The 17,608-nt window shown below is 37.7% G+C and overlaps 1 protein-coding gene across 3 annotated transcripts in view; it reads left to right on the top strand.

The window, feature by feature from the left end:
• The window catches only part of kif26ba (kinesin family member 26Ba), a 56,397-nt gene that overhangs the window by 24,313 nt on the left and 14,476 nt on the right, over positions 1 to 17,608 (top strand). For all 3 annotated transcript variants that reach the window (XM_081394258.1, XM_081394257.1, XM_081394259.1), the window contains 3 exons: positions 390 to 573; positions 13,118 to 13,330; positions 13,941 to 14,034. In XM_081394258.1, coding sequence (XP_081250384.1) covers positions 390 to 573; positions 13,118 to 13,330; positions 13,941 to 14,034 — 491 coding nt within the window. The remainder of the gene's footprint in view (positions 1 to 389; positions 574 to 13,117; positions 13,331 to 13,940; positions 14,035 to 17,608) is intronic.

The following is a 17,608-nucleotide window of genomic DNA, read 5'->3' as shown; positions in this document are numbered from 1 at the left end:
TGAGCACTCAGCAGTAAAAGAATGCTGGAAATGCTGTTGTAATGGTATTGAAGACCTTGCTGATGTCTCTTTTCTCTTCTGATTGGCTGTGACTTGCATGTATTGAGCAGTTAATAATTCACAAATCTTCATCTGAGTGTTCTGAGATGGACACTAGAAATGTACTGATAAACATAAACTGTACCGCTTCGCTTGATTGCTCACAAAATCAATTTAGGTCTGCATTGTTACATCTGAACGTTCCAAGCTGTATTTTATTTGAAATACAAAACACTTCCTTGAGCAAACAAAAACTTGGAATCAATGTAAACAGTCGAGAGATCGCAGTGTTTGTACATGCATACACATCTGCTCTAGTTTTAACTTAGCTTGTGTTTATTTATCCACAGGGCTGCCCAGAAATTGAATCTGTCTTCCAAGAAGAAGAAGCAGCGTCCTGCGCCCCCCGTGGCATGTGATCCACCCCTCTTTCCCACCAACTTCAGTGGCATCCTGCAGGTGTCTCCGCCCCCCGCTCCGCCCTGCCTCTTACGGGCAGTCAACAAAGTCAAAGACACTCCCGGCATGGGAAAGGTAGGATCTGTAATAATATATCAAAAAGGTCTGCATTTAGCTCTAGTTATTTTTCTTTTCTCTTTTCTCTTGTTGGTTAAGTGTGTTTTTCACCAACATATGAATGCGTTTGCAAGATAAACATATTAATTTCAACACCTTATCAGTGCTTAGAGAAACATGTTTTTGGAGCTTTTAATCTTTAACATTAGACTACCAATGCCTCACAACTGTATATCAACATTTCATCCTTTGGACCAACTATAGTTTGCCATTAATTTTCACTTCATTTTCCGGTTTTAAAATTGCAATCCTGCTAATATATGTTTAAATTCATATTGATCTACCAGGAGTGGGATTTGAACCCACGAGGACATTCGTCCATTGGATCTTAAGTCCAACGCCTTAACCTCTCGGCCATCCTGGTCACTTTACAGTGCCTGAACCCCCTTTATTCTTTCTTCAGGTGCTTTCATAATGCAACCACATACCGCAGCATTACTATAATATATGTTTAAATTCATAATGATCTACCAGGAGTGGGGTTTGAACCCACGAGGACATTCGTCCATTGGATCTTAAGTCCAACGCCTTAACCTCTCGGCCATCCTGGTCACTTTACAGTGCTTGAACCCCCTTTATTCTTTCTTCAGGTGCTTTCATAATGCAACCACATACCGCATCATTACTATAATATATGTTTAAATTCATAATGATCTACCAGGAGTGGGGTTTGAACCCATGAGGACATTCGTCCATTGGATCTTAAGTCCAACGCCTTAACCTCTCGGCCATCCTGGTCACTTTACAGTGCTTGAACCCCCTTTATTATTTCTTCAGGTGCTTCACAGCCAGTTTGAGAAAATGGTTTGTTGGTAAATGCAACCACATACCGCAGCATTAATATAATATATGTTTAAATTCATAATGATCTACCAGGAGTGGGGTTTGAACCCACGAGGACATTCGTCCATTGGATCTTAAGTCCAACGCCTTAACCTCTCGGCCATCCTGGTCACTTTACAGTGCTTGAACCCCCTTTATTCTTTCTTCAGGTGCTTTCATAATGCAACCACATACCGCAGCATTAATATAATACATGTTTAAATTCATAATGATCTACCAGGAGTGGGGTTTGAACCCACGAGGACATTCATCCATTGGATCTTAAGTCCAACGCCTTAACCACTCGGCCATCCTGTGTTAGTAACACAACCACACACCGACACATTTCATAATACAACCACTTTGATAATCAGTTTTTTTTTTTTTGTAACTTAACCACATTCAGCTGCATTACTGTAATGTATGGAGCTTTTGGAGCTTTTAATCTTTAACATTAGACTACCAATGCCTCACAACTGTATATCAACATTTCATCCTTTGGACCAACTATAGTTTGCCATTAATTTTCACTTCATTTTCCGGTTTTAAAATTGCAATCCTGCTAATATATGTTTAAATTCATATTGATCTACCAGGAGTGGGATTTGAACCCACGAGGACATTCGTCCATTGGATCTTAAGTCCAACGCCTTAACCTCTCGGCCATCCTGGTCACTTTACAGTGCCTGAACCCCCTTTATTCTTTCTTCAGGTGCTTTCATAATGCAACCACATACCGCAGCATTACTATAATATATGTTTAAATTCATAATGATCTACCAGGAGTGGGGTTTGAACCCACGAGGACATTCGTCCATTGGATCTTAAGTCCAACGCCTTAACCTCTCGGCCATCCTGGTCACTTTACAGTGCTTGAACCCCCTTTATTCTTTCTTCAGGTGCTTTCATAATGCAACCACATACCGCATCATTACTATAATATATGTTTAAATTCATAATGATCTACCAGGAGTGGGGTTTGAACCCATGAGGACATTCGTCCATTGGATCTTAAGTCCAACGCCTTAACCTCTCGGCCATCCTGGTCACTTTACAGTGCTTGAACCCCCTTTATTATTTCTTCAGGTGCTTCACAGCCAGTTTGAGAAAATGGTTTGTTGGTAAATGCAACCACATACCGCAGCATTAATATAATATATGTTTAAATTCATAATGATCTACCAGGAGTGGGGTTTGAACCCACGAGGACATTCGTCCATTGGATCTTAAGTCCAACGCCTTAACCTCTCGGCCATCCTGGTCACTTTACAGTGCTTGAACCCCCTTTATTCTTTCTTCAGGTGCTTTCATAATGCAACCACATACCGCAGCATTAATATAATACATGTTTAAATTCATAATGATCTACCAGGAGTGGGGTTTGAACCCACGAGGACATTTATCCATTGGATCTTAAGTCCAACGCCTTAACCACTCGGCCATCCTGTGTTAGTAACACAACCACACACCGACACATTTCATAATACAACCACTTTGATAATCAGTTTTTTTTTTTTTTTTGTAACTTAACCACATTCAGCTGCATTACTGTAATGTATATTTAAAATTCACAATGATCTACCAGGAGTGGGGTTTGAACCCACGAGGACATTTGTCCATTGGATCTTAAGTCCAACGCCTTAACCACTCGGCCATCCTGATCATTTTATGATGCTGACACACTAAGAAACCAGTTTGTTAGTAACACAACCACACACCGACACATTTCATAATACAACCACTTTGATAATCTGTTTTTTTTTTTTTGTAACTTAACCACATTCAGCTGCATTACTGTAATGTATATTTAAAATTCACAATGATCTACCAGGAGTGGGGTTTGAACCCACGAGGACATTTGTCCATTGGATCTTAAGTCCAACACCTAACCACTCGGCCATCCTGGTCCTTTTGTGATGCTAACACTTTAAGATACCAGTTTGTATATTTGTGATTTAATAATACAACCACTTTGAGAATCTAAAGGTTTTTTTTAGTAATACAACCACATACAGATGCATTACTATAATGTAATTTAAAATTCACAATGATCTACCAGGAGTGGAGTATGCCCATTGGATCTTAAGTCCAACACCTTAAAGGGTTAGTTCACCCAAAAATGAAAATTATGTCATTAATGACTCACCCTCATGTCGTTCCAAGCCCGTAAGACCTCCGTTCATCTTCGGAACACAGTTTAAGATATTTTAGATTTAGTCCGAGAGCTTTCTGTTCCTCCATTGAAAGTCAATGGACGGCATACTGTCCATGTCCAGAAAGGCAATACAGACATCATCAAAGTAGTGCATGTGACATCAGTGGCTCAATCTTAAGTTTATAAAGCGACGAGAATACTTTTTGTGCGCAAAAAGTAAACAAAAATAACGACTTTATTCCACTATTCATTTCCTTCTCTCTAGGCCTCGAGTGAGTTCACGTAGTGTTTTTGCGCAGCGCGTCTATGTTGTACGTCACACGTAGGCTCACTATTGGCCGACGCTGGTCATGTGTGATGCGTGTGACGAGGCCTAGAGAGAAGGAAATGAATAGTGGAATAAAGTCGTTATTTTTGTTTACTTTTTGCGCACAAAAAGTATTCTCGTCGCTTGATAAACTTAAGATTGAGCCACTGATGTCACATGGACTACTTTGATGATGTCTGTATTGCCTTTCTGGACATGGACAGTATGCCGTCCATTGACTTTCAATGGAGGAACAGAAAGCTCTCGGACTAAATCTAAAATATCTTAAACTGTGTTCCGAAGATGAACGGAGGTCTTACGGGCTTGGAACGACATGAGGGTGAGTCATTAATGACATAATATTCATTTTTGGGTGAACTAACCCTTTAACCACTCGACCATCCTGGTTACAACATTGGGTTGTTTTTTTCCAGCCATGTTTCAAGTGGCTGATTTTGCTAGTCTCATCTGTACATTTCAGATCAGTAAACCATTCAGTTGAATCACTAGTAAACCAGCATCATTATACAGTGCAAAAGCAATTTCAGTACCCTCAACCAAACATAATGGAAAGTCTTCAGCCCCCTGTCACTCTGTCCTGTCTTTACCGCCGTCTTCCTTTATTAATTTACATGCTCAGTCAGCACACTGTTCGCATCACTGATTTCTCTGACAGTTTGTTGTTTTTCTATTTGAAACCACCCTAGTAAGCTCTTGCGCGGAAAGAATCTGTCAAATGCATGCATTGGTACGAGCGCTGACAGTGGAGAAGCCCCTCATGGTGAAAGTTGATCCTGATCTTCAGCGCATCGCAGGGAAACCAGCATATCTGGCATTCCTCTCAGACACAAGGATGGGGGACATTCATCTGTGTTTGGACTCAGTCTGTGCCGATTTGGGTCACGATATCTAGTGCTGGCACCTCCCAAAAAAATCTCAGAGGCAATCATATGGCTGTGGGTTTGTCGAATGTGGATGTTTCTGTTAAGCAAAATTATGAATTTTGGAAGCAGATTTTGAGAGACGAATAATTAACCACTAGGCGGGTTGTTATTGAGAACTTTCGGTGAGTCCACACAGTCATCTTGCATTGGAACAGCTTGAGTTCATCTGTAAACAACACCCACATTTAGGCTGCATGTTGTGCGGTGTGCTGGCGAACTAAAAATGAACCATTCTCCAGCCGACCGGAACATAAGCAGGATGGTGGGCAATGCAAATTCTGGCATTTACAGCAGGGAAATGTCACCTTACTCAAGGGACAGGGCTGCAACAGTGGCCTTTGGATAGAAGAACATTGTGAGATAAGATATTGATGGATGTAGCTGCTCTATACTGCTGCTTTTCTGACACCCACAAGTGATCGACTTTGAGATAGAGATGAAAGACACAGATATATCATTCATATTTGCTCTGAATAGAACTAATTAAGTAAAAACACTATCTAAAAATGTGCTTTGTAAATTTGCATGTGACATTATTCTACTACGATGACTTGAATATATAGGAATTCATTAAAAAATTCAGTTTGTGTGTGAATGATGTCATCACCCCTTCATCTCCAGCCCAGCAGTTTTGCCCCAATTCACACAGTGATCGTGATTTGCACCATTAGGCATGTGGCTCCCAGAGTGAGTTTTATGACAGTGTGATGAGATTAAATACCAAAGGCATCTCCATCATCTGCATAATGATAAAGCAATTAGTGGTGACTTTCAAACACTTCTAGGAGCTCCTGAGTAAATTTGTACATGTATCCATCAAATAGAACAGACTAAAGCTGTCCATTGTAAGTCTCCCTTTTCCTATCTCCTGTTTCTTCATCACTGAGACTCTCTTCATCTTCCATCTACTCTAGAACGTTGGTGGTTTATAGGAACACTTTGAAGTCTAAACCCTAATGCTCAATATAATTAATTGGTTTGTGTAGAGCCAACTGAAATTAAACGAATATATGAATAATATAAATATTTAGAACTTTCTTTTTCTTTTGAGTTCACAAAACAGGCATATTTTAAGTAATCTGACTTGTTTATTTGTTTTGAGTTTTATGAACTTGTTTCTTTCAATTTAGACAAACTTAAATTTAACTGAAACTGGGCTGGGATTTCTATTTCCTAGCATGCTTTGCCATGACACTCAAAAGGCAGAGTAAAATGCTAAGTGTTATATAATGTTTTTTTTTTTTTTGTTGCAAGATTAGTGTTAAGTGGTGTTTAAACGTATAGTATGGAATTTTTCGCCACTAGGGGTCGCTAACCTATTTACAATAACAAAGGCGTAGTTTGATGACGCAACATTTGCTAAGAATTATGGATCTTGTCGTCAACGTTAAGCCGACCGATCTAATAATGTTTATGGATGAGTAAATACATCGATGTTTTTATCATGACTGTGATATGAAGCAGTTTGGGATTGCTAAGAGACAGCTATCAGCTCCACACGCGACGCGAGTCCCGCGGATATAAAAGGAATATGGACATTTCATTCTACCGAACTACACGCAGAATTACTACTCACAGGTCAGTTTATTAGACAAATTAAACTTGTGAGGTAACGCAGCGCTGTTTCACCTGGTCTAACATTACACTATCACACTAAACTGCATTTGAATGTGTTGAAATTAATGTGTTAGTTTGTCTGTATGAGACTAGCAGTAAGCTAGATCAACATTAGAATAACATACAGATCATATTCTGACATTTTATCATTGTTGAACTATATGACATTGATTAGTTTTATGTAAATGTGCTCACCTGTTTAATAAAGTACATGTAGGAGCGATCAAAGTCTCGGACGTGGAGCTCTCGTTTATATACTGTCTATGGGAGCTCTCGGCATCTCGAAAACACAGCGCTGATATTGATTCTCGTTTTAGTTCTCCTTTTTTTATCCAAAGTCTGCTTGCCATGGTCCATAATGTTTGAACGAAACAACAACAGCGTGCAGATAGACATTGCGAACTACAAAGTTGTCCGCGTCAGTCGCTTTGGTTACTATCAGAGGGCTCTGGTTCATAGCTCTGGTTGCTATGGCAGTACGAGCGGAAACCAGGGACAACGCGGATATGACGCCATTGACGGCGACAAAACGGAAATAAAGAAACGGGACGTGTCTTCGAATTAAATTACAAATTTCTCCTGGTTTGAAAGTTGTTGGAAACAGTCGGGATAATGTAAGTACACAACTAAAAAAAAAAAAATAACATAGATATAGTGATTTTTGCTATTTTTAAAGCAAAAAAGTTACATATTGTGCCTTTAATGTTTTGTTATTCTAGTTTAGACGAGTTAATTATATATTTTTTTTTGTAGGGTTACCATCATGGTGACGAGTGTACCTTGAGCTTAGTTTGAGAACCGATAAATGTTAAATGTTTTATGTTGCTGTTCTCATTCAGAAAGTGATATGCTATGCTAATTTTATCAAGACATTGTGTAACCAATTAACAAGGTATCATTTATTGAATTAGCTAGTTAAATCTGACCAGGTTTCCACTACTAAACATACTGTATTTAAGTTGAGATTACATGATAATTTTAAGTTAAATATTTGAATTAGCTTACTCAAACAGTTAAGAGCAATTAAAAGGTATGTGTACAAAATAAAAATATGCAAGATCTGCTTACTTAAACTTAACTTTTTTAACTTTAAACTTTTAACTTTTAACTTTAATTTTTTTGAGCTCTGCCAACTTATTCGGGTTTACAGTGAATTCTGTGAGTTTGGCAGATTCATCAATCACCTGGCCAGTGTATCTGACTTTGGAAAAAAATTACATTCAGTAGCTAATTAAATTTTTAACAGCCCTTTTCTAAAATTGAGGTGTTAAAGAAAATACCTTACGGGCATCAGTAAGTCAATAGTCTGAAATATTCATCCCGGTATGCCTGTGATCATTTAACACATCAGTTTACACTGCAAGAAGATATATCTAAGAAGAAATGTCTTTTTAATTAAGCTTTGTAGACCCTGTCTGGAAGACAGCAGATTAAAGAGTGATATAAAGACTTGTTCTGCTATTATCTATTGTAATGGACATATCAACTTCAGGCTTATTGATTCCATACAGTAATCCGAGGGGATCTCAGCCCACTATAAAATATGAAACTTGCTTTCTCTGTACAGCTACAAGCACATATAAGCAGGATAAGATCTGTGCATCGCAGGCCCATACTTCAAATGCCATGATATAAATCACATCAGTCGTTGAAATGAAAAGTGTTCAAATGAAATTTCATCGTGGCATTTTTTCAAACCTCTCCATATCAGGGAATAATTTTGTAGAAACAAAATCAATTTAATAAGCAACTCTAGCCTAAGTAAGGACTGGACTCATAAGTATGCAGCCTTCCGTTTGAGAACTGATAAGGCACCCATTAACCGCTCTGATTCAGTTCAATGCATTATCAGACTGATTCAAAGATGTAACTCGTCTTTTAGAACTATGCTCACTCTGTATATTTACAAAAAAAAAAGATCTGACTCATACGAATCTGTTGTGCGTGAATCTGACTGCTCTGATCGTGCAGTATGTTTTTGATTCACTAAAAAGAACCAGCTCATAAGAGTCATTTGTTTGTGAATCAAATAGACTTGATTGCGTTGTTTGTTTGTGCACTTGTGCCGCACCATGGGGACAATTAAAAAAGGTGTTTTTTGCCCTTGTTTTGGTGCACGGTATCATATTTAATGCAGTCTTCAAACCCACTTTAACAACTCTGGCTAAATATTTTGCAATGGCGATGAAGCTTGCGCAACTGAGGAACATGCAAGCATGCTCTTCAAGCAAAAACAAGTTCACATATGTACTAAAATCACATTGGGATCCTCTGCTTAACGGTAATAGTAAAGATGAAAGTGAAGTTAGATCTGAAAAAAACTCTTGCATTATTTGTTTGCCGAGGTTATGTCACTATGATTTGGTAGTTTGTCATCTAATGCCATGTCCAATACTTTTTGTGCCATAAAATGAGGTCTGAATCAAGTGACATGAATTAATTTGTGTGCTGTGCAATGCAAAATAACTATATGTATTATTTATTTATTTTTATATACAAAAGCAACTATTCTACAAATTATCTATGGGGTTTCAGAAATATTAGAAAATGCAAAATACAAAATAAATGTGAATCTAAATGTTTTGATGTAATGATGAGAACCAGTGAGCACCACTGAGTGAGTATGTGGGCTTGGCTCCTGTTCCAGTGTTCTTAAAGACCTTTAAGAACCCAGACTAGAGCATCTCCTTTCATTAGTCCTGCTGCATATCCAAACTGCTCTCACCCACAAAAGCAGTGAGAGCTCATAGGGAGACCACCTCCTCAGTCGCCATCCTGCCGCATATGCTGGCTAATGAGCCCCCCTACCGTGATCTTATCCCTGCTTCTGAAAATCAGAGGCTCAATGCATGCAATGGGTTGCAAATCACCAAACAGAAGAAATTCTATTTGTGGTAATGGGCTTAAGAGATGCTAGACGTACAGTAACTAAACAAACCTGGAAGGATTGGTTATATGGAACAGAAAGAGACATGACTCTTTGTAGCGCAGGGACTGTGGGTGTAGAATAGGGTTTCATTAAATTCTGTCTGCCTGCACGTTATTAGATCTGAGCCGATTTGAAGCTATTGGTTGAGACTTATCACTGTGGCTCAGAGAGGAGCTTTACCTCAAATGTAGACTCTATAAACTTGTATAGATAAGTCGTACTGTATGCTAGAAATCCTGGTGGATTAAAGGCGCCAATGTATGAAATGACAGTATCATTACGGCATCAATGGTCAGCTGCATTCCTTTTTTCCCAGAGCTGTCCTGATTTGTGTGCACATATTCAGCAGGTTAGGAGAGAAGTGTTGTGTGTGATGTGTTCTCAACAATGCACCTCATGCATAATTCAGGTGGAATATGCAAAAACTGTAGGCAGGGTTCTTTTTGCTATTAAATGACACCAGGATGAAATATTTAACGCACTGTAATGACATTTCTGGAAGGCTGTTCCCAGGAAAGGCAAATATTCCTTGAAGTTTCCTGCTTCTCCAATATTTCCTTGGAGAAATGACCTAGCAATCTCATGTGTCTCCTTTATGCCTAATACATATTGTTTGATTTGTTCCCGAAGAAAGATGACCAATCGTGACAGTTTCTGTGGTCGTGGCTCCTAAACAGTGGTCCTATGTCATAGAGTGAGAGAGGTTCAAAGACAGCCATTGCGACCAAAGACAGCCTGCGATAATTTTCTAACAGTGTCAGAAATTTAACATGATCATCTCACAGTGATCACAGACCTACGTATACCAACTAACCAATAAAACATGAAATGGTGTATTGATCAAAAATGGTGTATTGATCAACTTGGCATGGCGCTAAAACTTAAAACTACTTACCTCAAGCTCCATTTGCAAAATAGCCACGATGACATTTTATTCTTCTATACTAACTTGCGTCGTAGCCTACGAGGTGTCATCATCGTACAGTCTACATACATGTACCCAAGTTTATTAGCCGAAATCGCACAGTCAATAGCAGGCATTAGAGTTTCAGAAGATATCTCAACTGTGCTCAGATTTGCCAAAAAACTAAATTTTACAATCAAAAGTCAGATTTTACAGTATTAACTCAAGAATTTTTCATATTTAAAAAAAAAAATCAATTATTTTTATTTTTATTACTGAATTGAATGTATTTTCAATTGTATTCTGTTTTTGCATGTCAAAATAATTCTTGTTTTTTTAGTTTATTTCTACTATGGAATTTGAGGATGTTTAAAAGAAATAGTTGATATTTAAATGACAATCCATGATTATTGCACATTAGTAGACTCGTAGCTTCTGTCATAAAAGTCTCATCTGCATTGTTTTGTTGTTTTTCTTAAAAAGGCATATTTATATATATTAATATACATTAATTATTTGTGCAATGCAAAAAAAATTGTGTAATGCAAAATAATTATACACATTATTTTGTGTGTATTATTATTAATATAATTTCTATACAAAATCAACTATTATACACAAATAATGTGAAATGAAAAATACAAAATAAATGTAAATTGAAATCTTTTCAGTAAGGAAATGAAAGAGCAACTAATTTTAGCTTTTGTTCTGATTTAAGAATTGGAAATTGTCATTTAATGTATTGATCTCAGTGGAATCCACTTGAACAAATATAGGATTATTTCTCCTTTCCAGGGGCAATATCAAGGAAATCTCCTTATGATGGCTCACAGATCTATTATTGATCCTTAAATTAGAATTTTTTTTTGTTTTTATTATCTTAGTGTACTTAAACATTCATCTAAAGACGCACCAATAAGTACAATGCCTAAAACAAATAGATGCCGGAATGACTGATACTCTTGAGAAGCAATTTTCTCCTGCGTTATCAAAATGTCTATCAATGTAGTGATGATGGTATTACAGTTGCTAATCCATATGGCGTCGAGATTGGATTTCTACGGTAATTATGTCTGCAGCTTTGAATTCGGCTTTGCATTGAGAAGACAAAATGAGCTGCTGTACTGTTCTAGGGTCAGACAAATCTGTTGTTTGAATATGTGCTGAACTTGATATTTAATCTTGAATGCTTTGATTTCACTAATTACATTTCACAGCATGACAGATGTTATAACTGCCCCTTGGGCTGCTGCATGACCACAATTCCATAACAAGCAAGGGCTCAGAAAGAAAGCGTATTAGTCACAGTTTATAGAGTACCAGAGAGCGTTTCCTTTGGGAGGCATTTATAAATGGGATGATGCATTCAATAGGTCAGCTGTTTGTTTAGCATAGTGAATATGTGTAGTCCGGTTATTTGAAGGCATTTCATAATGAACTGTTCAGCCTAGAAGGAAGCAAGGATGCGTTAAATTGATCAAAAGTGACAGTAAAGACATAACAAAAGATTTCTGTTTCAAATTAATCTTCTTTTGAGCGTCCTGTTTATCAAAGAGCCCTAAAAATATCAAGCTGGACAACTGTTTCCAACTTTGATGATAACAAGAAATGTTTAGAAGCAGCAAAAGAAGCAGCAAATCATCATATTAGAATGATTTCTGAAGGATCATGTGACACTGAAGACTGGAGTAATGATGCTGAAAATTCAGCTTTGACATCACAGGGAAAAAAATACATTTTAAAATAAGTTATTTAGAAAACAGTTTTTTAAATTGTGCAAATATTTCACAAAATTACTGTTTTTAGATTAAATAAATGCAGTCTTTGTGTCCATGTATAACCATTGTGTCTAGACTTTAGATGGGCTTTCAGTGTCACTGAGTTTGAGTTGGAAAGAAAGCCAGTATTTATTTCCTGTCTTTCTGAATGCCTCCAACAATCACTTGTGTGTTCTACTCCACTAATCTGTAATTACATTCAGTCAATGATGGTTTCACTGAGCACACTTGCAAACGGGACAGTAGGTGTTTATCATATACTGTACATGTATGAGATACATGAAGGGTACATACATTATAGGCTATATTAGATGGTGCAGTGAATCATTTAAACTACATTTACAAGTTAAAAAGTAACTAAATGTTCAGTTATTAGATTCATATAACATTTGGTGGACGTGCAATCCGTTTGATCAGATAGGAGTGAATTCAGGTTGACTGGGACACATTTTCCCAGTCATCTCTATGGCAAAAAGTGTCCTGAATTCACCCCTATATCATTTCACTGGACATACCACTTTTTGTAGACTGCACACTCTCACTGGATTCATATTCAATCTCTATAATTTAGAGAAATTAAATTTTCCTAAACAAAACTTCATCTGAAGTTACTTGGCGTACCTTTTCCTTAGTCTTGCTACTGCATTTAGTAGCATTTTGTTGATTTCATGTTTGCCTGCTGTCTCCACACATTTGACTGTGAAATATTAAAGAGCTATGAATAACTCTTAAGTATCACACTGCACACTCTTCTGTCAAAAACACGAGTAATGGTATGTTAAAGTTTGAGGGTTTTTCGTCACAAAAAGTGGTTCAAAACCACTTGAAAAAGCAAGGAGTAGTGTTCGGAAATGAGTTGCGAACTTTCCTCAATATTTAAACCTTTAACAGAGCTGTAAACCTACATAAATAGCTTGTTCTCCCTCAAGCAGAATGTTTTGTTCTCAAAAACATTGGTTGAGTTATTATTCACAGATAGGTTGGTGCTTTGAACCATGACAATCTTAGTTGCATTACTGAGCAGATGCTGTGGTATTTCTGTGCAGGTTAAAGTGATGGTACGCGTTTGTCCTTCATCGCCCGCCAGCGCGGCAGAGTCCAGCTCTTTCCTGAAGGTCGATTCTCGTAAGAAGCAAGTGACCATCATGGACCCGGCGGCTAATTCTCAGCAGAATCAAACTCAGAAACGCGGCAGCTCCAACCAGGCTCCTCCAAAGATGTTCGCATTTGATGCAGCCTTCTCCCATGATGCCTCTCAGGTGAGGGATTGGTGCTAACCATTAAACATGCAGTGAGTCATTTCAGCCACTAGTGGCAGAATTGCTAAATAATTGCTTCCTTATACAAAGCAACAGTATGTTCTTAGTAAAGGGAAAATCCCTCTGGAGAAACCTGTCTTAAAAATAAAGGTTATTTATTAGCATTGGTGGTTCCATGAAGAACCTTTAACATCCATAGAACATTTCCATTGCACAGAAGGTTCTTATAGTGGGAAAAAGGGCCCTGAAAGGGTCTTTGGGGAACTAAAAATGGTTCTTCTATGGCACTGCTGCAAAAACACCCTTTTAGAACCATTATTTTGAATAGTGATTAAGGTTAAAGACAAAAATGGCAGTTTATATGTCACGCCTCTTGGGATCTTTAACCTATAAGGTTACCAACCCAGATCTTTAACCTCATAGCTCAATAATGAAGAAAAGTCATTGCTGCTATCTAGAAGATCTCTTACACACATCAAGTGTTTTTACCTTATTGTCAACTTAAAATTGAAAAAAAAAAAGACATTGAAAATACCTTAATTTAAGTCATGCAATTTGAGTTATTTTTGCAGAGCATGAATTTGATTGGCTGTTCACTGTTTCCTGGCAGGCAGAGGTTTGTGCTGGAACCGTGGCTGAAGTCATCCAGTCTGTGGTCAATGGAGCAGATGGCTGTGTATTTTGCTTTGGACACTCCAAACTAGGTAAGAGACAAATTACATATATGATATCAGATCTCTTTAATATACGAGCCTATCACAAAGTGCTTCCATTGCCCCTTTCTAATATCTTGTAAGTGCCTTTTTAGGCAGACATCTTTCTTGTCTTTGTAATGAACGTCAGAGCCTTAATACATCCTGTAATGTTTCCATCTCTCATGTGTTTTATATTCCATAAATAACCATCCCCCGGCGTTCCCAACACCTCAACCGCTTACATCCTGTAAATTAGATGGAATTAGTTTCAAAGCATGCATGGAGGACTACAAGATGATCTCACCCTGTTTAGCTGTCATTGTCCATTGTTGTTTCTGGAAGATTAGTGTAAAAATGTAACCAGCCATTTGCTTGGAAAACAATGGGAAAATGCTACTGTGGTTGCTGGTCAGTGATTTGATGACAGCGTGTAATTCCTCAGATTCCTCGTTTCCATTAACCTTTACTCTGAAACCAAAGACCGGCTCATACATCATTGGAAAAGCATTCCACAGTGATTTCATTGGTCAGCCGCCCAAAGCTAATTAACTAGCTGTAATAACACAGACACTGGCCTGTTAGCGCTTTGAAAGTAATCACCTTAGACATTTGGCTTTACAATGTGGCTGTAAAAAGCAAGAAACAAAAGAATCATGGTGAACTTGAGCTGTGCAACGAGCCGACCCCTGGTCACCATTGGTGCTTAAGCGCATGAATACATAAGATAGGTTCTTTTAAGATGTATCTGGCTTGAACACGCAGATTTGTTTTTGTTTTAAACCTTAAAATCAACCGGAGAGTGAATTAATAATCGTACATAATACTCCCTGACCTCTATATCATGTATGTCATGCTGGTTGTGAGGATGCAAAGGCCATATGGTTGGTGACTATTAAAATACTCTAGCAGTGTTCTGGATGAAGCTTTATCTTCTGAAACTGCTTGATCAGCCTGGAGGCTTATTTATGCTTTTTTTGCAGTCAGAATCCATTAAACTGAAGGACAAGTTGAAGCCTATAATGCGTTTGTGTGTGTAAAATGTTTAAGAGAGATGCTGTAGTAATTGAATCTCTATCCAGTCTGATTGAATTACTGACTTTCCGTTCACCTGCTACAGAGCATCCATCTTATTTTCCGCCTGTAAGTAAAAGCCCGGTGACTTTAATTGATGTGAAATACCATTTTTGAGAGCAGGTTTGATATGCTTCAATCAGAACATACAATTGTACAATGTATTAAAACAAATAATAAAAATAGTACGTAAATAATTTATAAATAAATGTAATTGAACTTATTCATGTTTTTTTTATTTAAATACATATTTTTTTACATCTACAATGTAATGTATGCTCTTCTAACTATTTTTTTCTATTATCTGTTTTGATGGATTTTAATGCAGTATAATCATGATGACAAGTTATCTAGGTGAACAGGTATATAACATCATTGTCACATGTATGTTCTGTTTTGGATTAGTTCTAGTTCCCATTTTCCCGCCACTAGTTTGTTTCCTTGGTTACTGATTGTTACACACCTGTTTCAGTTTCTGTTGACTGGCCTCCCTTGTGTATTTTAGCCTTCAGTTCTCTTCTCACAGTTCTTTGTTCTGTGTTGATTGTCATTTGAGTTTATGTGGTTGTTTGATTTACTTCCTGTGTTTCCTGAGTGGTCTAAAGTGGTGTTACTAAAGACTGTTCTTGCTGGATTCTCCTGTCATGTGATTTCCTACAACCACCTGCCAGAACGTCAGTAATAGCATGTCAAACTAAAATGTATTTTACAAGTCAGCATCCAGAACTGGACTTTTTGCTCTTGATATATACCATCTGCAACTTAATGATTACTATATTCCTGCATCATAGTATTTGCATGGTAATCATGGAATTACTATGGTATTATAGTCGCCCCCCTAAAATAAAATAAATACAATAAAATATAAATATTGGATAAACACTTAAACTTAAAACACTTAAATGTAATTTGAAAAGTTGCCTACTAAGGGACTGTTTACATGACACTTTTTTCTAAAAATTTAAAACCTTTTCTGTGTTTTGATCATTAAAGGGTTAGTTCACCCAAAAATGAAAATTCTGTCAGTAATTACTCACTCTCATGTTGTTCCAACCGCGTAAGACCTTCGTTCATCTTCGGAACACAAATTAAGATATTTTTGATGAAATCTGAGCCATATCTGAATCCTCCATAGGCTGCTATTGTGTCCGAAACTTGCTGGCCCAGAAAAGTTATTAAAGAGATTGTTAATATAGTCCAAGTGACTACAGTGACTCAATCTTAAGTATATCAAGCGACGATAATACTTTTTGTGCGCAAAAACAAACAAAAATAACGACTTTATTCCACTTTTCATTTCCTTCTCTCTGGGCCTCGTAGTGTTTTTGCGTTGCACGTCATCACGCATCACACACATGACTGGCGTCGGCCAATAGTGAGCCTACGTGGTGACGTGTAACACGGACGCGCTGCGCAAAAACACTACGCAAACCAACTAGAGGTCCAGAGAGAAGGAAATGAATAGTGGAATAAAGTCGTTATTTTTGTTTGTTTTTGCGCACAAAAAGTATTCTCGTCGCTTGATATACATAAGATTGAGCCACTGGAGTCACTTGGACTATATTAACGATCTCTTTAATAACTTTTCTGGGCCAGCAAGTTTCGGACACAATAGCAGCCTATGGAGGATTCAGATATGGCTCAGATTTCATCAAAAATATCTTAATTTGTGTTCCGAAGATGAACGAAGGTCTTACGCGGTTGGAACAATATGAGGGTGAGTAATTACTGACAGAATTTTCATTTTTGGGTGAACTAACCCTTTAACAAGAGAACGGCGTTGTGGGGGCCTGAAAACACTAGCTTTTGAAAATGATACGTTATTGTCTCCGTGTAAACTACAAAAAAGTGAATTTGTGAAAACGGTGATGTCATGCGTAAAGGTGTTCAGTCTATAGGCGCCTAGTTTTTCTTTACAAAGTGGCATTGCCAACTACTGGCGTGGGATGAATAATACAGCGTTTTTATCGTTTTCACGGATTGGTGTGACAATGGTGTTGTCCGTACGCGGAAAATGCAAAGGAAAAACATTTCCGTTTTCAGTACATCGTTTTCGTGTAAACGTACCCTTAAATTAGAACTATCACCTACCACAATAGTATAACATCTCTTTAAATATTCCTTAAAGCGTGTAGATAAATCTGCCCCATGTGCTTCATATTAAATCATGAATAAATCAATACTCTGCTGCATCTGCACCATTGCAGGATTGGCTTGTATTTATGAACTGTTGTGATGTTTGGAATCACTGTGAACCGTGCAAATGAGCCTATTTCAGCAGACACTGTATCATCTCTGTTTCTGTTTCTCTTTCTCACTCTCATACCCACCCAAACTAGAGGAATCCGTCTTTTGAAGTTAAATCTGGTCTGAATGTGTGCTGTGACATATGGCTTTGTTTAGTGGCCCCTTTCATGTCAACAGCAGGGGTATTTATGCATGTGACCGTTTGGAGGACAATGTCCAGAAATGAATCCAGCGAGTGCCAATCAACAGGCTGTTGTTCCGGTTC

This window comes from Scardinius erythrophthalmus (genome assembly GCF_964197995.2).
Source record: "Scardinius erythrophthalmus genome assembly, chromosome: 19".
NCBI classification, from domain to species: Eukaryota; Metazoa; Chordata; class Actinopteri; order Cypriniformes; family Leuciscidae; genus Scardinius; species Scardinius erythrophthalmus.
Note: the sequence above shows the minus strand (reverse complement) of the source record. Positions and strands in the feature narration are given on the sequence as shown.